Below are 21,671 nucleotides of genomic sequence, written 5' to 3' on the forward strand. Positions count from 1 at the left end.
AGAACTGTTCAACACCATTTTACACAGTTAAACACTGTGCAACACCGTTCAACACCGCAACACTGTTCAACACTTTTCAACACTGTTTAACACTGTCTAACACCGTAACACTGTTCAACACTGTTTCACGGTTTAACATTGTTCAACAGTGTTTAACACTGTCTAACACCGTTTAACACTGTTCAATACTGTTTAACACTTACTAGTACTTGGTTAATTGTGTTGGTTAAACACTGTCTCTACTACAGTTTAATCAGGTAGTGGTGTTCTCTCTGCACCGAGCGTTGTGTGAACATGTATGTTGTGTGTTGGTGTGCAGCATGTGGATATTTGGCAGTAGGTTGGCATGCTGTGTGCGTTCCTGTGCAGTTACGTCGTGGCCTCTCTCTCATGACAACACATCTGAATGAACTTGAGCTGGGTGTGGGCTGAGCCCTGTTAATGCCCTGCACCTGTCACACACTGCTCCAACCTGAATAGTGCATGTCCACCTAGGACACAGCTCAGAGTTGTCACTGATGAGACCATCTAGCATCAGTATGAGCTGCTTGATCTGGGTTCAGACTGTGGTCACATCAGTGCCTCTATAACTACATATTGATATTAGGACCAATACAACATGAATGAGTCAAACATGAAGAGTTCATAACTTGGTCAGTGTCTCACTGTGGAAACAAACTCACTGTCTCACGCACACGCAGAGGAGCAGCATGAAGACTGACTTACTGCTGCAGACACAGTGAAGCTGGGGAGGAGGATGATGATGATGATGATGATGATGATGATGATGATGTTGATGTGATCTGTCATTACTCACCACATGGCAGCAGACTGATACTGAGCCACTAACCTTCTCACCTGTCACCTGTCCACGGTCCTCTCAGACCTGGACTAAAAGGAAACCCAGCAGCTGTGTGTCAGTGAGGTGTTCTGCTCCACCATGTGCCTACCTATATCATCTTAGCGATAGCTTAGCATCAGCTCATCACAGGCTGGGCCTTGATGTTGATCATCAGTGTAAAGGTGGAACTAAAGGCTGTGTATGTTTCTATCCACAGATCATCCAGAAACCATCTCATGACCTGAAGCAGCAGTTGGCTGGTTACTCCAAGAGGGTGGCGGGCTCCGTCACTGAGCTCATCCAGGCTGCTGAGGCCATGAAAGGTAAGTTAACCTTTGACCTCTGTCTGAGTCTTCTTGCACAGTGGGACAGTTGTAGAGATGAGAGCAGATGTTTACCAGCTGTTTCATCATGGTGACAAGATGATGAGAAGATTGACACCACACATAAATATCTACATTAATGACTTTTAAAATGGTCCAGTTCAGTGTCAGGACTTTAACTCTTTTTTTTTTTTTTTTTGGGCGGGGGGGGGCTTTTTGTGCCTTTATGATAGATCAGTGGAGACTGACAGGAAAGGGGGTAGAGACAGGGGAATGACATGCAGGAAACAGTCAGACCGATCAGGAGTCGAACCGGTGACTGCCTGCTAAGAGCGTCTTGCGCTCACACATGGTTCGCACCCTAACCACTCAACACTCGACTACTGCGCCGCCCAGGACTTTAACTCTGACTGACGCCTCCTGTAGAAGTTACGCAGACTGAGATCCAGACCTGACCCTGGGCTGACATTGGCTCAGAGGTCCACAGAGCCCGGTGCAAGTCAAGTACAAATGAGGTGGAACCATGAACACATCATGTGACAGATTCAGACACATGACCTGCAGGTTCAGGGCTTCATTCAGCTCCTGATTGGACAACAACAGTGAGTGATACAGTCCAGAATATGAACCTCAGACTCTGATGAGATGTGACAGCAGCACCTTTAATCAGGAGGACCAGCAAGAGCTGGGTCAGTGTCGTTTATCTGACACGCTGGAGGGTGAAGGGTTAAAGATCATGTTGCAGCACGTACTACCGATCAGTAATCATTATTGAGCCCTGCTGTGTTCTCTTGTGATCATCAGCTCTGACCTGTGATAAATGAAGCAGCTCTCAGCTCAGTGAGAACATCATGAACGTGAGTGAGGTGTGTGTCTGAGGTGGAGCCAGAGGACACCGATGGAGAATCAATGACTTATGTTGTCATTGAACCACGTTCAGCAGACGTCCTGGGACACAGGTGCAGACTAACGTAATCTGGTGGTGTGTGTTGCAGGCACAGAGTGGGTGGACCCCGAGGACCCCACCGTCATTGCAGAGAACGAGCTGCTGGGAGCAGCAGCCGCAATTGAAGCAGCTGCCAAAAAACTGGAGCAGCTGAGGCCCAGGACCAAGCCTAAGGTTGGAGGGGGGGTGGGGTTGGGGGGGTTTGGGGGTCTAACTGAGCCTGTTAACCCTACCACAGGGTCACAGAGCTGCACAGCCTCCGAACTGTCAGCACCTCACACGAGTGATGGCTCACACTGACACCACCCTGTTAGCATTAGTCTGTATGTTACTGTGGACTAGCCCTGCTAACACAAGCTGTTTATTGATTATTGATTGGTTTCCCTCTCTTGTAAACAGGAAGCAGACGAGAGCCTGAACTTTGAGGAGCAGATTCTGGAGGCAGCCAAGTCCATCGCCGCTGCCACCAGTGCTCTAGTGAAAGCTGCCTCAGCTGCACAGAGGGAGCTGGTGGCTCAGGGGAAGGTACGTGTGGACCAGGCCGAAGGTCGGAGGCTCACACTGAGTCCACCAGGGTTCACAGTCCACAGGCCACACTCTAACACCTGATAGCCCATTTCTGAGATACCTTTACTTCCATTCAGATATGAAGGTGTGGCATCCAACATCTGGACAACAGTACTGTGTCTATGTAGACTCCACCACACAGCAACAAACTGACAGAAAAGTTTCAGGACCCTGGAGAAAAAAAGTGCAGCAATGATATCTTCAACTTCATAATGTTCCTTATTCTCTCACAAACAAGAAACTAAAACTGAAGCTAGCTGATCATTGAAAAGAAGAATCCATCATTTGCATCATGTGAACTGAAGCTTAGGCAAAGAGTTTGAGTGTCATCCAGGTGGATGAGAAAAACCAGGCTGGGGGAAACACCTGTAGACGTAGATGTATCCTCAGTATCACTGTATCATCCTGATTTCATGGGATGATCCAGACTGAAAACTGGTCCCTGTCATTTCCAGCATGAACTCTGTTTGGAGATCCCTGAGCTCTTCAGACTGGTGACGTGTGATTGTTCTCTTCTTAGGTGGGAGCGATCCCAGCTAACGCCGTGGATGATGGACAGTGGTCTCAGGGGCTGATTTCAGCTGTAAGTCTCTTACCTCAAGAAGAATTCAGAACTTCTCTTAGTTGATCATCAAACACCTCACCTTCTTACCTTTGACTCCTCAGGCTCGAATGGTTGCTGCAGCAACCAACAACCTGTGCGAGGCAGCCAACTCCGCGGTGCAGGGACACGCCAGTGAGGAGAAACTCATCTCGTCAGCCAAGCAGGTGGCGGCCTCCACCGCTCAGCTGCTGGTGGCCTGCAAGGTCAAGGCCGACCAGGACTCCCAGACCATGAAGAGGCTCCAGGTCAGCACTGTTCATGTCAATCACACACTGTTGTATGTGTGTGTCAAATAAAGATCACAAGGGAAGCTGACAGCTCCTGATGGTAGAGAGACAGAGGTGGTGATAATGGAGTCTCAGGTCACTGTCACACCTGAGGTTGTTTGCTCTGAACCAAGGAAACAAGAAGCCACTGTTGACCTTTAGTTCTGAGCCACATGTTTTCTGACACACAAACACACCAGCAGGTGTCAACATGAAGGACTGACAGGAAGTGAACAGTTTTCAGGTGATCAGAGGATCCTGCACAGATACAGACTGCTCATCACCACAGCACCTGACCACCACCATCATTGTCATCATCAGGACTCAGGAAATCAGTCAGTAAACAGTCTGAACAGTCTGAACAGTCTGAACAGTCAGTGAACAGTCAGTAAACAGTCAGTAAACAGTCTGAACAGTTAATAGTCTGAACAGTCAGTTAGCAGTCAGTGAGCAGTCAGTAAACAGTCGGAACAGTTAGTGAACAGTCTGAAAAGTCAGTTAGCAGTCAGTAAACAGACAGTGAACACTTTAAACAGTCTGTGAACAGTCAGTAAACAGTCTGAACAGTTAGTAAATGGTCAGTGAACAGTTAGTAAACAGTCTCAACAGTCAGTCAACAGTCTCAACAGTCAGTCAACAGTTAGTAAACAGTCTCAACAGTCAGTGAACAATCTGAACAGTAAACAGTCACTAAACTGAACAGTCAGTGAGCAGTCTAAACAGTCAATGAACAGTCAGTAAACAGTCAGAACAGTTAGTAAACAGTCTGAACAGTCAGTGAACAGTCTGAACAGTCAGTAAACAGTAAGTAAACAGTCACTAAACTCAACAGTTAGTGAACAGTTACTAAACAGTCTGAACAGTTAGTAAACAGTCTCAACAGTCAGTGAACAGTCTGAACAGTCAGTAAACTGAACAGTTAGTGAACAGTCAGTAAACAGTCTGAACAGTCACTAAACAGTCAGTGAACAGTCAGTAAACAGTCTGAACAGACAGTTAACAGTGAACAGTTAGTAAACAGTCAGTAAACAGTCACTAAACTGAACAGTTAGTGAACAGTCAGTAAACAGTCTGAACAGTCAGTAAACAGTCAGTGTTGTTTGACAGAATCCAGCAGTGTTTCCTTGACAGCTGAGGCTCCATCAACAGGAAGTTAAAACGACAGTATCTTAAAGAGCTGTCATCTCAAACATAGACCCTGTCACCCTGTCACACAGCAACTCTGATCACCCTTTTATCTAATCATCTAACGATTAAATCATAAATCTCGTGAAAATCTGGATTTTTTTGACAGGCAGCTAATTTCATACAGATTAAAACCAACAGTGACTGAATCTACCAACAGGTTGATGATCCTGATTCTTCTGAGCCTCACAGCTACACACACACACACACACGCCCTGTTCCGCTGCCACAAATACTCTCTATAGCACCAAATGTGGATCAAACTGCTGTTGAAAATAGTCCCCAACAAATGCTCTACTTCCTCTTGTTTGACTGATAAAAACCACAGTGAGGAGCAGTTTACTGACACTTTAAAAACTGAAACTAGATGTTTATGAGCTGTTTTTAAATGCTTATATACATCCTCAGTAAGAACCAATGAGCTGAAGGCCACAGACGGGAGGGCTGTGTTGAGAGACGGACTAACACACTGTGGGTTTGGATCTGAGATAAAAACATGAGTAAAGTAGAGGCAAGGGATTGGAACTGGTCACTGTGGCAACAGAGTGTGTTTGGATTTGAGCTGTCATCTGGACACTGAAAAGCCAGAGTTAGATCTGTAACCCTCTAATTCTGCTTTGTCAGACTGACACCTGATCTGGGCAGGTGCACAGTAACAGGTGTGATTCTCACTGTGCAGATGACTCAGAGCTGCTGTACCTGTTGAAGGAACAATCACATCAGCCGCTCTGCAACAGCTGAGGTTGCTGGAGCGCATACAGTATGTTAGAGTCTATTCTTAGAAAGGACTGTAGAGTGTTTAGGGTTACAGGTGAGCTGCGTGATCTGTACAGCTGCTACATCAGGATTAGCATGCTCTATATTTAGCACAGGTAAGAGAGCACTTTACATCCTGCTGCATTTCAGCCACTTTAAAGGACTAATCCACAGAATTCACATAGCAGCAGATTTAGAAACACAGAAGCAGAGGCTGAGATATCCTGACCTTGGTCTATTATTACTCAACATCCAAAAACACCACATCCTACATTTCCCATAATGCAATCAACTGGATCTTTTTCATGGACCCTCCCTGCCTAAAACTCTAAACTGAGACAAGCCTGATGACATCACTATGTGATATCATCATGTATTGTAATGCTCCTCTACAGCCTGAGTGGGACTGACCTTTGTGTGAAACTGCTGCAATGTCTCTTAAAGACATTTCCTGTTAAACTCCAGTGAAAGCACCAACTCACTGATGGACACAATGTGGCACAGGAGGGTTGTGTTGACCTTTATGTGTAACTGATGCGGTCAGTCCCAAGACATTACAGAAACTACAAGTATCTCCTGTCACTTCATCCGCCCAAAAATACTATCTTTAAGGCTGTGTGTGCTAGCTGTGAGCACATCAGCCTGTCTAGGCCATCTCATATTCTCTGATCCAATCAGCAGTGGCTTATCTCCTCCTCTTCTGGGCCTGCAGCTGCCACCCCAGTAATTCCCATACATTTATGTCTGCAGTCACTCTGGAAACAATCCACTGGTCTGGCCATGGCACCGAGAACTGGAAACATTAACCCTGATCTATGATTACAGCAGCAGCACTTGCTCTCATCACTCTCTGCCATGGTGCTTTTTAAGGCTGTAATTATTCAGAGTGCTGAGTAATGCACAGTGTCTCTGTTGAATGTGTGAATATCTGAGGAAAGCAGCAGGTGGTAGAGGGACAGGACTGGCTTATACACTGCGTTACCAGTTTGTTCTGTACCACCTACAGTGATCCAGTATAATACAGCAGCCATCCTGTTCACACGTTACTCTCATGGATTTCAAGATTGTTATCCAAAGCCATGCAGTAACACTAGATATGGTTGGAAATAATAAATATGTATTTTGTATTAGTGTCAATGTATGTCTTGATTGTGGCTGTGAAATTTGAATCATTCTCTATTTACTACCTAGTTCTTTATTTACTGCCAAGTATTTGTAGAGTGTCAAATTTATACCCTCAAAAATTCCCACAATTCTATGTAAGCGTCCACAGCCTGTATGCGTAATTTCCTGCTAATAATTCCACAATGCATTGCTTAGCCTGTGATGGGTATGTAAATTACAATCATATGACTCTACCCTACAGTACATGAAGTGGACATAATATAAAAGGATCAGTTTAGCCAAATTACAAAAAAAAAAATTCTCTCTGGTTTTGCTTTCATTCATCTATGTTTTTAATATATTTATGTTAGATGTCTGTAGGGTATCTGTAAGATATGTGTAAGCTATCAGAATCAGAATCAGAATCAGAATCAGAATCAGAATCAGTTTTATTGCCAAGTATGTTTTCACATACAAGGAATTTTTTCTGGTGATTGGTGCAATTGATCAGCAACAGTGGGGCTCTCTAGCCTTGTTGATAAGGCTAATAGCAGATGGGAAGAAGCTATTTTTGTGGCGAGAGGTTTTGGTCCTGAAGGACCGCAGCCTCCTGCCAGAGGGGAGTGTCACAAAGAGTTTGTGTCCAGGGTGGGAGGAGTCAGCTACAATCTTCCCTGCACGCCTCAGAGTCCTTGAGGTGTACAGGTCCTGGAGGGATGGAAGATTGCAGCCAATCACCTTCTCAGCAGACGCTGCAGTCTATCTCTAAGATGTCTCTAACATGTCTCTAAGATGTTTCTAAGATATCTCTAAGGTGTCTCTAAGATATCTCTAAGGTGTCTCTGAGATTATTCTAAGGTGTCTCTAACGTGTCTCTAACGTGTCTCTTAAGATATCTCCAAGATGTCTCTAAGGTGTCTCTAAGATGTCTCAAAGATGTCTCACTAGCTTTCTGTGTCACTGCTGCACAGCCAGTCCAAAACTGTCCAGCTAGGTCATGACCTCAGCTAGGTCAGGACCTCAGCCAGAAACCTTAACAGAGCCATGTAAGAGGTCACAGGATGACAACAGCATAGACAACGATGACATGGGTCAGTCTCATGTTCAAGGGGGGTGGGCCCAGATTCGACATCAGCAGCCAAAATCAAGACAAACATTATTCTAACATCTTAAAACCAGGTCTTAACCTGTAACAAGGTGTGAAGATCCTGTGTTCTCATGCATCAACTCAGCTGTCACTGATTTGAACTGATGAATGACAGAGACATTGCTGAATTTGGTGGGGGTGGTGTCAGTACTGGGATGAGCCTGGACATGAGTGGATTCTTTTACTGTGTGAACAGTATAGTCAAGTTAAAACAGGCTGAGTTCCTCTTTTACTGATGTAATATGCATTTTTAGAGCATCAGCCCCGGTGAAGCCTCCTGGGACCAGCACTGTGAAGTTCCCTGCTCAGTGTGTGCACAGCTGATGAGGAGCTTCACAGTGTTAGTGTGTGTCAGACTAACAGTAACATTCCAGCCAAAGATAAACCAGAAGGGAGGATTCACTCATGTCTGAGTGACTCTGCCAGCCCAGTGTCAGATTTCAGCCCCCACAGCCACAAAAGGACAAAACTCCTGTTTGCTGGAGCCGAGCAACCCAATGAGATGGATGTCTGGCTCTGAGTGGAGTTGAGCAGCCTGCTGCTCGTTACCTTTTACAGCAGTTCTCAGGCACTAAGAAAGAAAAAAAACTGTTATGGTTTTGTCTCTGACCACTGGTGGAATTTATTATTTCCTTTCCAGGAGCTGCTGTTCACAGGAAGCACAGTTGGTTTGTCTGCTGCTACGAGTCTGTATGACTCTATTTCCACGTCCCCTCAGTGACTCAACTTTGCTGCGTGGTCAGAAACACTAACCTCTGCGTTTCTAATCCACCTCATCTCCATGTTTTAGTTTGACAGAAAACCCCAGTGAGGTCTGACTTCTGTATGTTTATAAACTCCTGACTCTGTGTGTGTGTGTGTGTGTGTGTGTGTGTGTGTGTGTGTGTGTGTGTGTGTGTGTGTGTGTGTGCGTGCGTGCGTGCGTGCGTGCGTGCGTGCGTGCGTGCGTGCGTGCAGGCTGCTGGAAACGCTGTGAAGAGAGCCTCTGATAACCTGGTGAAGGCAGCACAGAAAGCAGCGTTTGATGCTCAGGACGACCAGGCTGTGGTGGTCAAGAGTAAGATGGTGGGAGGCATCGCTCAGGTGAGTTACAGAAACACAATGGCAACACAATACAAGCACAAACATAGCTCCACACGTACTGTGAATGTACACCAAAATAATCAAAGAGATAAAAGAAAAAGTGTGTATCATAAATAAAAATGTAATCAGATGACACAGGTTAGATTTACATGATGTTGTTTGTGTTTTCAATCAGAGTTTAAAGGTCCATATTTCAACTTCCCCAGTGTTTTATCTGAAGTGTTGATATCCATCAGAAGATAGGTTTGTGGTTTTAAAAACCAAAAACCATCTCAGTGTAGTGTTACGTCTCCTCTCTCAGGCTTCTCTCTGGAGCTCTTGTAACAACAAGTCAGTCAGCCAATCAGAAGAGAGGCTCTGAGCTTCTCAGCCAATCAGCCAATCAGAAGAGAGGCTCTGAGCTTCTCTTCTGATTGGCTGACTTATTTCTGAGTAACCCAATAAAATATAGCAGATTTCAGGTAAACACTCAGAGAAACCAAATCCTGCAAGGTTGGATGGTGGGTCCAGGTGGGTGGGGCTTGGGGCGTGGCTGAGAGCGATGACTGCTTTCTTGTGACATCACAAAGTTCCAGAATTCCTGACAGCTCATTTTAGGGCTCAGTTTCTGAATACAGGCTGTGTGCATCTCTCTGTGTACTGAGGCTTTGATACTTTCACAGTATTAATACAGAATCTAGACCTGTTTTATAATCACATCATATGGACATCTACCTTTAGACTGTATGGACCTTTAAAAACCTTTAGACTCGGGGCAGCCCGGTAGTCGAGTGGTTAGGGTGCGTACCATGTGAGCGCAAGATGCTGTTAGCAGGCAGTCACCAGTTTGACTCCCGATCAGTCCGACTCTTTCCTGCATGTCATTCCCCTCTCTCTACCCCCTTTCCTGTCAGTCTCCACTGATCTATCATAAAGGCACAAAAAAAAACAAAAAAATAACTTAAAAAAAGAAAAAAAAACCTTTAGACTGTATGGACCTTCAAAGGAGGAAAGTTATTTGAAGACTGACAGGTGGGAGTCAGGTAACTAGTTTGACTGAAACTACAGTTTCCTCAAATGCAGTGAGGAGCTAACGTTAGCTTTAAACTTTGACATATAACACAGTCAGAACCATTGGGGTTTTTCTTTAACCATTCAATAAATGACAGTGGTCAACTACAGGCAGCAAGCTAACACTGAGCTAACATTAGCAGCTCATGTTACAGGAGATGGATGAAGACACACTGTGTTTCCTTTCTCCTCTGTTTTTGTCTTGTCCTGGTGATAAAAGCTTTCCACACTCTTTACAGACCAAAATTTATCAGGCTGAGGAACCCAAAGCCTAAAGCACCTGCCTGGTTATGGTACTAACAGTGAGGGAGGGGGCAGGTGTTAATGGTCATTAACAGTGTCTTGAGCTGACAGACTGTATTGTGTTGCAGATCATCGCTGCTCAGGAGGAGATGCTGAGGAAAGAGCGGGAGCTGGACGAGGCCAGGAAGAAGCTGGCCATGATCAGACAGCAACAGTACAAGTTCCTCCCCACAGAGCTGCGGGAGGACGGCCAGGAGCAGTGAAAAAGACCAGTACCGCAGCAGCAGTGATCGCTCAGGACCCTCTCAGCTACATGTAGAGGAGCTTCATGCTTCAGCAGAACTACCACCAGGCAGACTGAGTCCACCTCCACAGGATCAGTGTCTGGATTCAAGTCAGAAACTAAACGATGCCAATGATTCTGAGTTTTGATATTACTGAATTTTATGTGTCTTTATTAAGTGTCTGTGCTTTCATTATATATGAGCTTATACTTTCAGCATATCTGCATCTTCTCCCTCATTTGTGTCCTCATTGTGTACATGTTGTGTGTCTTTGTGTTAACTCTGCCTTCACTGTTAGACCTTAGAGATAGAGGCAGACATGCTGATTGTGCATCATGTATACAGATGATGATGATGATGATGATGATGATGATGATGATGATAATGATGATGGTGATGATGTCCAGTATGTTTCATGTCGTAGTGTTTGAACCTGAGATAAGGATGATGAATATTTTTAGATTTGGAAACTTTGCAATGGAACAAATCAAACATTATTTTTTTAAAGGTTGAGAATGAGCTGTGTTCAATGATCCTTTGGTGTTTGAATTGAAGCAGCTGCAGTATTCAGGCCTTGTTTGTGTTAAGATTATGAAGCCATATATTTAACTCCAGTGTTTATTGACTCACTCCAGGAACACGTTGTCTGTTCGTGTCTGACACTGAGACTTCCTGTCACAGTACGATTCCATGATGCTTGGCTTCTGCCTAATGTTTTCTAGTGAGAGAAAAAATTTGTTAAAGGACCTGATGTTAACTCACTGCTTCTAAAGTGTCTTCAGCCCAACATCAGTAGAGTGAGAAACAGAAGCTCACGTCTATCTTCCTTCACAGATATTAAATGACTGTAATCAGAGCTTTTCCTTTGTTCACGTTTCACTTCCTGTGGTATCAATGTAAAGCTGGTGAACAGCTGTACCACCTCCTGGGCACTGTAATAGAGATTTATATTCAATTATTCAATAAAGCCAGTTTTCAGTTGAACTGCTTACATCTCTGTGAGTCTCTGCAGGTCTCAGGATATTTTCTAGAAACATATTGTTTTATAAAAGTTTCATAAAGTTTTAGAGCCAGAAAATCGATTTAGTTTTATTCTTCTAATGCCACAAGACGCCCCGGCTCACTACCTGTCTGCCTGTCTTCACTTGGTTGGTAATTCACTCAGCCACCGATAATCAGACACGTGAAGGTAAGTGGTAAATTGACTTTCTTTTCTAGTCTTACTGACCACTCAAAGCACTTTACAATATTTACCACATTCACCCATTCACTCACACATTCATAGATTGCACACACATGTACTCGTACACTGATGGGTCAAAAATCACGCTCCTCATCATCCTCCTTCTCCTCCCTCTGTCATGACACCTTGATCCAGTTGACACATAGAGGAAAATTATGTTTTGTACCTGCTTCATGTACAAGTAAAACCAACAGAAAAATCAGCAGCTAATTCCAGACTGTCTGTCAGGACTCAGACTGGGACAGACATCGACTCCTCCTGACCCTGATCTGCTACTGAACAGAGTTCAAGAGTCTTTCAGATCATTTATCATTTAGGTAAACTAGATGTAACCTGAGCTCTCTGCACTCAGGGTCTGTGAACACACTGGAAGTCTGTTGAGATCTGTCCTTTCATTTTGGACTGTATCTATGATCACTTTGCACTCTGCTTAAATGATGTTTTGTTGGCTTCACAAATTACAGAAGAATTAAATTTTGCTGTGCAGCCTCATCATATGACTGCCCAAGTTTATATCCATAAATGTAAAGTGTTAAAAACTAAAGTCTTTCTGTAGCTTTAAAAGGAAACAGTCCTGCATTAGAACAGTATCCACCTCAAGTCACAGAAAACTGAAAACCTTCAATTTGTGCTCCACATTTAAAATTTTCATATACCTTTAAAAAAAAAATTATGTCAGACTGAATATAACCTTGACACTGTTGATCTGTCTTCATGACTTCTTTTATATTTAGTATTTCTAATGTGATGATTAAAATAAATTAAAAAATAAATAAATTAAATTAAATGAACTCTGTGTGTGTAGAAAAAAATATCAGATCTTTAACAACGTGTGTTTCCCCCTCGTGTCCCCCCCCCCCCCTCCCCCCTTGGTGCTGCTCGGAGAGGACTCGTCCTCCTGTGATGAAGGCAGGGGCAACCTCCTCATCGTGGACAGAGCTGATTTATTCCCACATACTCAACACACACGTCACACACACACTGGGCCTCTTGCGCTGCCTAAATATGGACAACGTCCTCGTGCGGATCCACGATGAAAAAAGTGAGGAGCTAGTGCAGCTGTTACTCCATCCTCGAGCCCTGCCCGAGCCGCTCAGACAAGCCGCACGCGCGCTCCTGTCCACCTCCGTCCCTGTCACAGACCGGTCTCTGTCTCTGTCTCTGTCCGGATAACGAGCTCTGTTCTCCCGCCGCTGAGGAACCATGGAGGCCATCAAGAAGAAGATGCAGATGCTGAAGTTGGATAAGGAGAACGCGATAGACCGGGCGGAGCAGGCCGAGGGGGACAAGAAGGGAGCCGAAGACAAGTGCAAACAGGTAAGTTCCCCTGCACCACCCCTCACCTCCACCTGAAGACCCGGTCTGTCGCAGGTCACAGGGAGCAGGGAGTTTGTTTAGTCAGTAAAAGTTTTTAAACAGTAATGAGGACAAGACCAGAACGAGAGAGGTTAGAGAAACATCGGGGAGAGATGGAACTGTGGGACAGGTTTGAGTTTTATAGGAGGGACATGATAGACTGGATCAGTGGGGCCCCTGGCACCAGCAGCTCAGAGGGGTTAAATCACCAGGAGCCTTAGAGCAAGACCAGCTCCAGACAGAGACCACGTTCATCTGGTTTTACATTCATCAGTAAAAAAACAAATCAGTTTAATTGTATTTATAGCAATGACTTATACCAGACACAGATCAGGTCTAGACCAGAGCCTCAAGGAGCAGCACCTGGTGACAGTGGAGAGGAAAACTCTTTAACAGGTGGAAACTGGTGGAAACCTCCAATAGGCTCAGGGATCAGGGATCAGGGATTTGGGGGGCTTCTGGTGGCTAAGCTAGCTAGCCAATGTTAACAAACAGTAGACCAGACCAGTTTGACCAGTACTGGCCTGACCAGTACCAGTGTGACCAGACCAGTTTGACCAGTACCAGTCTGAACAGTGCTGGTCTGATATGAACTGAGACTAAACAGGAGAAGACTCCATTACAGGAGTGCTGGTGAATGCCAGTGAATACTGGTGAATGCTGGTGAATGCTGGTGAACGCTGGTGAATACTGGTGAACACTGGTGAATACTGGTGAATGACTGAACTGACTGGAGACTTGTCAAACAGGTTTTAGTGGTGGAGGGTGAAGCACATAAAACAGCTTCACGTGTAGTTTCTTTGTCACTCTAAGATAGACTAAGTAACAGTGGCCATGCCCACACAGAGCCCCATCTACACCTTCTGATGATGACATTTACATCACTCAGACACTCGCAGATTCTAGTGGACCCATTCATACTAACACCAGTCTTATTCATTTATTTAGTTAAATATATTGTGTCTGAAATTCAGATACACCCCATCATTAGTTCTCCTGTTAAATCTATGTGACTCCCCTGAGGATAGACCACTGAACCATCTACATCCTCAGATGCAGCGAGGAAATTAGATTTATTGAAGTGACTGTACAGAGCTGACTGTAGTTGAAGCGTCAATCAGCAGTAACTGATGGTCACAGTGACACATCATATTCTGGTGGGTTTGATCAGTTATTGGTTTGACGTTCTGTTTCTCTGTCTCTTCACGACTACAACTGGGGACAATCAGATAACGACACTTTTTCAGCGAATAAGAAAAATAACATAGCAGTCTGTGGTTCATGCTTAGATCATATTAACAGTTGTTTTAAACCGGCTGACAGTGCAGTGTTGTTCCTGTAACTATATGACTGTGACTGTTAATCTACAGGATGACTTTCATCTCACTCTTATTGTAATCTCAATATAATTATTACTGTGGCAACATGTATTTGAAAATAAGAACACATTAAACTGTTACTGTTCAAATTTAATTTAATTCATCAGCATGACACAATGACACTGTGACATCACATAATGTTTACTACTCTTCAATACACAATCTCCACAAACACACAGTCTATAATTCAGTGTCAAACATACAGTATTGAAATAGTGTCTGTAAATTTGACCTGTTAACATCTGAGAACTGGTAGCATTAAACATCCAACCTAGCATTAAAATACTTTAACGTGAATCATAATCCAGCCATAATCCTTGTGAACAGAGAGGAGCTGGAGGAGACCAAACACAGAGCTTACAGAGCAAACAGCTAACAGAGCTAGCAGAGCTAACAGCTAACAGAGCCAACACAACTAACTGAGCTAACAGCTAACAGAGCTAACAGCTAACAGAACTAACAGAGCTAGCAGAGATAACAGCTAACAGAGCTAACAAGGCTAACCAGGAGCACTGGACTGAGACTCATCAGCTGGACGTGAACATGTTTCTGACAGTGTCAGCTGCCATTAGTTGAGTCAGTCAGAGTGGATGAGGCTCTGATGAAGGACTGTGTTCCTCATAGAAAACTGTGAACACAAAGAGACAGAGTGAGGAACAGCTGTAAAGAGACAAGAGGAGCTGAAGCCAGTCCCAGACATTAAGGCAGGGCTGGATGATGATAAATGACTGTATCATGTACTATGGAAACCTCCATGAATGAGCAGCAGATGTTCAGTTACAGTGTTAACTGTAAAAATCACCTTCATCAGTGTCAATCATCGGTAAACTTATAATAATGTTTGTCAGTGTCATTATGTCCAGTTTTGATTTGTTTGGTATCATCAGATGAACAGTCACTGTCTGACAGCATCAGCCTGTGAACCACACCAAAGTTCATGTTACTGTTAAAGAGGCTGGAGTTCTGACATGGATCAGGTAGAATCAATGAAAGTGACACAGTGTGATGGCTCCGCCCTCTGGGGCAGGTCCTCACCAATCAGCTCTAAACACATTCATGTAGTTTCTCATCCTGATTCAAACTGGTCAGACTCTGGTGTTCATTGTTAGTGCTGTAGTGACACTGCTCCAGGACCAGACTCTGAGACCTGCAGTAAAATAGCAGAGGCTCCTGAAGCAAAATAACTACTGTCAGGAAATCTGAAAAACAACTAATTGACAGGAAGCTTCAGTGTAATACTGAAGACTGAGCCCGTATGCAGTATCTCCACAAAGCCCAGACCAAATATCATGATATATGACATCACAGTCCCTAACCTGCCGCCTTCTGCTGGATCCAGCTGCAGCTACGGCTGTGGACTGAAAGGTTGGTGTCTGCTCACTGTCTCAGGACACAGGATGTCCCTTCATGTATAACCACCTCCAGAGTAACTGACTAGATCAGGTAGCAGTCTATGAATAGACAACAACTTTTCAGCTATGCATCATAGCATGTGTTCCTGGAGGACCTCAGATTGTAGCTGTTACAATGGCTGCACAATCACTTCTCTGTGCTGGAGCAACGACTGCAGCCATATCTATTTCTGTGCCCCCTCTAAAGAACCCCACCTTCTTTGAATTGTTGCTCTTCAGAAAGACGGTCAAGGCTGTTGGTTTGGGAGCTGCCACAGAGTCAACTGTGATCAGGACTGGCCCAGGCTATTTGTGACTGAGAGGCCTTACATGGCTGCAGGCTGGGAGACTGTCAGAAAGGACATTTGTCCGGGGACATTGTTGTCGGGTACAATTGGCTTTTTATAGTCCTTGAAGCTGTTGTTGTAAATGACAACGTGCTGAAAGACTTCAGATGAGTTATTGATAACAGCAGCCTGAGATCCAGGATGGAGACAGCTGAACAGAAAACACTCAGATATGCTCAAGTTGGATTTAATTACAGTCTGCACATTAGATCATCATTAGACTGACTCATATCCAATAATAATAATAATAATAATAATCAGCTCAGACAGTCTCAGGAAGTCTGGTCTCAGTCCTCGGATCTGTACTGGAGAAATGTGAACCAGCTCCAATGAGTCCTCTAAGTCTGCAGCTATGACTCTGAGCTTCTGTGTTGAGCTGTTGGAGTCTCTCAGCTGGACCCTCTAGACCTGAACCATCTCCATTCTAGAGACAGTTGGTCTGACTGTAGACTGATGAAGATCTGAACTCATCTTCAGTGTCAGTGAGGGGGATGTGGAGGAAAAAAACCAGGGAGTGTTGAGTATGTATATTAACATGTACATATTAATGTATCATAGGGTAAGTGGAGATGTGTTGCTGGTGGTGGGAGACGACCTCCAGTTATTCTGTTACATGTGTCAGTTTTTTGACTTCCTGTTGTTTGTGTGTGTGTGTGCGTGTGTGTGTGTGTGTGTGTGTGTGCTGTAGCTGGAGGAGGAGCTGCTGGGTCTGCAGAAGAAGCTGAAGGGAGTGGAAGATGAGCTGGACAAATACTCAGAGTCTCTGAAGGACGCCCAGGAGAAGCTGGAGCAGGCGGAGAAGAAGGCAGCAGACGTGAGTGATGGAGTCATGTTACAGACAGGAAACAGTTCAGACCACATTATTGTACTGAGTCCAGTCACACCTGAGCCCCACAATGTGACTACATGTGCTGTCACTGTTTCATATATCACAGACTCTCTGCTGGTTTGTTTAACTTGAATTACCAGCAGCTGTAAACTGAGACGCTCAGTGACATCACTGCTGCTATAACCAGCCGTGTCAGGTCTTAGCTCCTCCCGTCTGTCACTGTTAGCTATACTTCACACATGTGCAGTAATCATAACCATCTTAATGTCGACCTTCAGTCAGTGTCAGTTAAAACTGCTTCATCATCATCGGATCCATGTGAGAACCGGTGTGGAGCAGCAGCCTCCCTGCTGACAGGCTCCATTAAATCTGTTGAGTGCTGTATCAGATTCTACCAACATGTCATAAAGGCTGTCAGCACCTCAGGCTGATGGACACCGAGTCCAGTCTCCGGTCTCTTGAGTCTGCTGGATCCAGACTGAACACATACTGCTGCTGTGCTAATGGTCATGTGGACACAGCTGCACAGTAAAACTACAGTACTACATCACAGTACTGCAGTACTGTGTATCTATCACAGTACATCATGTACTCAGATGTTCCTCCTTCCCACACAGAGCCGAACTAGGTTAGTCTAGGTCTAATGTTTAGTCCAGGTTAGTCCAGGTCTAAAGCTTAGTCCAGGTTAGTCCAGGTCTAAAGTTAATCCTGGCTCAGTGTTGGCCACACTTCACCTGGTCCAGGTTGATGTGCAGGTTCAGAGTTGAAGTCAGTCTCAGGTGTTAAATGGTAAATGGACTGCTTATATAGCGCTTTTCTAGTCATATTGACCACTCAAAGCGCTTTACAACGTGAGCCGCATTCACCCATTCACACACACATACATACATCACTTACATCTACAGTGGAGTGCTTCTAGCATTCACACATACGCTGATGGGACAGCCATCAGAGGCAGTTTGGGGTTCAGTGCCTTGCCCAAGGACACTTCGACATGTGAGGAGCCAGGGATCAAACCACCGACCTTCTGATAAGTGGATGACCCGCTCTACCTCCTGAGCCACAGCCGCCCACAGTGTTGCTCAGGTATCTGTGTGAACAGTGAACTGGTTTTACTGGACCATTTCTGATGCAGTGAAGGTGAAAGGGACAGAATCCTCCTCCTCTACTCCTCCTCTTCGTCCTCCTCCTTTTCTCTTTCTCCTCCTCCTCTTAGTCCTCCTCCTCTTCTCCTCCTCCTCCTCCTCCTCTTCTATTCCTCCTCTCCTCCTCAGCCTCTGTGTGTGAACATCATTCCTGAACATAGACTGTTACAGGTGTCCAGGTGAGTCAAGTCTCTATAAGACATGACATCACTGTATCTCCCACCACAGATCACCCTCTGATCACAATAAATCATTTTAATGTGACAATAACAATAAATTTAACTGAGCTTTACATTTTAATGATTTGTTCTGGTCATATGAGGGATTTGACCAATCACTGCGTTGGTCTGTATGAAATAATCCTCTGTGGTCTGATGAGGACACACTCCAACGTGAACCAGCTTCATGTGTTTTAGTGCTTTAGGGACACTGGTCTCCTCCCAAACCAGATCCTCTAATTCAAATTCACTTTGACCTTCCTCCATCTCTAACCCAGTATGTCCAACCAATCATGTGACTGATGGAGCTCACAGGTGTAGCTACACAGCTGTTCATCACCATGTTAGTGTTCATTTACCCTAACCTGGAGGCTTTTACTCAGTGTGTGCTGTGAAGACTGGGGCCAGAGTTATGATATTTATGCAGGTTTTCAGTGATGAGTGAGTGATGAGTCACAGCATTTATGACCAATTATAGAGCAGAAAGTGAGAGTGATGCAGGGAGGAGTGGGAACTTCCTGTGTGCATTGTTACAATGTTGTTACCAAAGATGGGAAAGAATCAGAGCAATGCATGAATTTGTTTATGCTTCCAGAACTTAGAGCAGTCTGCAGCTGGAGCTGGTGTTCACTACACGTCTGCCCACTAACTGTGTACTGTATATGCAGCTGATATGCAGCTGATATGAAGCTGATGTGCAGCTGATATGAAGCTGATATAAAGCTGATGTGCAGCTAGATGAAGCTGATATAAAGCTGATGTGCTGCTGATATGAAACTGATGTGCAGCTGATGTGCAGCTGATATGAAGCTGATGTGCAGCTGATATAAAGCTGATTTGAAGGCCATTTACAGTCAATACTCAACTATCTTTCTTTTAAATGGCTGCATTACACAGTTATTTATGAGTGATTCTAAATATATAATATTGTTAATATATTAAACCTGATGTAATAATAAATTAATTACAGTCGTACACCAGATGTAACCAGGACCTTGATTAATTAATAAATGAATTAACTCTGCACCAAATGAATCCTTAAATATTCTGAAGCCATGAAGTAATACGGTTTAAAGACCACACTGACTTCTAGCATTAGTCACAGTGATTTACCATGTGTCATTTACCATATTTAGTTTACCATACATAGACAGATAAAATATGTAGAAGAAGGTGAGGGAAAAATTAGAAATGATGGTGGTATAATGCATGAGTCAAAGTGCAGGTGTCACTTATGTTGTTATCAGTGGTGGGTAGTAACTAGTAAACAGGATGTAACAGGATTACTTAATTCGATTACAATATAAATGTAATTTAAATCTGTTACTGAGAAAAACAGTGTAATTAAATTACAGTCAATAAAAATGTTGGTGATTACAAAGGTGTGAAATGACAGGTGACAGGTGTCAGATGACTAAATGAATGGGACTGAAAAGTCATTAAATGTGATAAGTTACATTACTAAGATCAACTGATTGAAACAGTTACATTATGTTATACATTTAACCCAGACTGGACCCAGACCCACGACTGATGCATACAGAGGAATTAGAAATAAATGGCATAAATGTGCAGAATTAAGAAACAACACACTGAATACTAATATACAGTAAAATCAGATCCAGCTCAGGGTCCAGTTTCTATGTGTCCATGGAGTTGTACAGGAATATTTCATTAACTGTTTATTAATATCTGCTGCAGTATATTAACAGTAGTTAATTAATATCTGCTGTGGTTGATTAATATTTGCTGTAGTTAATTAATAAAAGTTAATTAATATCTGCTGCAGTTTATAATAGTAGTTCATCAATATCTGCAGCAGTTTGTTCAAATCTGCTGCAGTTTATTAATAGTAGTTTATTAATATCTACTGTCGTTTATTAATAGTAGTTTATTAATATCTGCTCTGGGTTATGAATAGTAGTTAATTAATATCTGTTGTAGTTTATTAATATTTGCTGATGCTAATTAATAATAGTTCATTAATATGTGCTGCAGTTTATAATAGTAGTTCAATTCAATTCAATTCAATTTTATTTGTGTAGCGCCAAATCATAATATACATTATCTCAGGGCACTTTACAGGGTAAGGTCAAGACCTTACTTTGTTACAGAGAAAAACCCAACAGTTCCCACAAAGAGCAAGCGCTTGGCGACAGGGGGGAGGAAAAACTCCCTTTTAACAGGAAGAAACCTGCAACAGAACCGGGCTCAGGGTGGGCGGCCGTCTGCCTCGACCGGTTGGGTTTAGGAGGAGATAAAAAAGGGGGGGTGGGGGGAGGAGAGAGGAGAGAAGAGAGAGAGAGAGAGAGACCAGGGACAGCTGTGTAGGTAATGGTGTTATCAATAATAATGACAGATAACAGTGGTTAATAGTAATGATGAGTAGCGGTGGATCTGGATCCTGCTGCTCCCGAGGCAGAGAGACCTGCAGAATGAGGACAGAGAGAGGGAGAGAGAGGAGAAGCACAAACTACGGGAGAGAAAAAAAATACAAATAGTTCATTAATATCTGCAGCAGTTTATGAATATTTGGTGTAGTTTATTAATATCTGCTTGTTTCTTGCTTTATTTTGAAATTGTAACCGGAAGAATCACGCGTTAAATCCGACCACTGACACCGTTGCCACCGCGGTTGCCACGACAACACCGTGTCACCCGGAGAAGCAGAGTGGAGACTCGACAGCATGGCGGCTTTTACCTCGATAGACACGGTGAGAAGGAAGATCCAGAGCCTGCAGCAGGCGACCTACGAGGCGGAGGACCGAGCCGAGCTGCTGCAGGCGGAGGCGGACACGGAGAGGGAGGCCAGAGAACGGGTAACACACTTACACCTGATCTGAGGACTCACAACACCGGAAACTGTGGACACGTCAATGAGCTCAACGAGTTTCAGAGATGACAAACGGCCATGTTGAGTTATTAGTACAAGCTAGAATCAGTGCTGACCGACTGTAGTCTGCACGGTACAGGTAAATGTCACCTGTGAGTCTGACCGGAAGTCGTACAGCTTCACCACGACTACCGCTTATGTTAGTTTAAAGATGTCCGCTTCATCACAGTGTATGACCAGGCTTCAGTATACAGTCCAGGGCCTAGACAGGAGCCAAACATGGGCCACACAGGGGTCAGACCTGTTACCAGAATAGGTTAAATTGTGAGTCTGTGATAGCTCAATTCCATTTTCCTCAGTCTTTGTTTGAGCTCTGTGTCAACACCACAGACACACAACTGACACACACATCATCTGTACACGGGAGGTATTCAGGAGACTGTGACTCTGCTCCTTTAAACAGGTCTACAGGTGACAGGTTAAAGGAAACACCTGACAATGAGGAGTAACAGGAACAGGATGAGGTCACAG

General features: G+C 44.1%; 2 protein-coding genes across 10 annotated transcripts in view; both read left to right on the forward strand.

Moving 5' to 3' along the window:
* Positions 1–11,383, forward strand: part of tln1 (talin 1) — a 50,138-nt gene extending 38,755 nt beyond the window's left edge. For both annotated transcript variants that reach the window (XM_071467063.1, XM_071467064.1), the window contains exons 51-57: positions 1,059–1,164; positions 2,160–2,284; positions 2,510–2,635; positions 3,198–3,260; positions 3,344–3,526; positions 8,697–8,822; positions 10,244–11,383. In XM_071467063.1, the coding sequence (XP_071323164.1) occupies positions 1,059–1,164; positions 2,160–2,284; positions 2,510–2,635; positions 3,198–3,260; positions 3,344–3,526; positions 8,697–8,822; positions 10,244–10,378 (864 nt within the window). In that variant the 3' untranslated portion in view covers positions 10,379–11,383. The remainder of the gene's footprint in view (positions 1–1,058; positions 1,165–2,159; positions 2,285–2,509; positions 2,636–3,197; positions 3,261–3,343; positions 3,527–8,696; positions 8,823–10,243) is intronic.
* A 1,298-nt stretch (positions 11,384–12,681) lies between these two features.
* tpm2 (tropomyosin 2 (beta)) overlaps positions 12,682–21,671 on the forward strand; it is a 34,095-nt gene continuing 25,105 nt past the window's right edge. Inside the window, exons 1-2 of one of the 8 annotated variants that reach the window (XM_071465987.1) lie at positions 12,682–12,959; positions 16,804–16,929. In XM_071465987.1, coding sequence (XP_071322088.1) covers positions 12,846–12,959; positions 16,804–16,929 — 240 coding nt within the window. In that variant the 5' untranslated portion in view covers positions 12,682–12,845. Of the gene's footprint in view, positions 12,960–16,803; positions 16,930–20,946; positions 21,127–21,671 lie in introns of those variants that run through there. The other 7 variants (XM_071465986.1, XM_071465982.1, XM_071465981.1 and 4 more) reach the window with 7 other exon arrangements.

This window comes from Trachinotus anak, unplaced genomic scaffold, assembly GCF_046630095.1.
Source record: "Trachinotus anak isolate AG129_WGS33_773 ecotype Australia unplaced genomic scaffold, CSIRO_AGI_Tana_v1 ptg000028l, whole genome shotgun sequence".
Taxonomy (NCBI): Eukaryota; Metazoa; Chordata; class Actinopteri; order Carangiformes; family Carangidae; genus Trachinotus; species Trachinotus anak.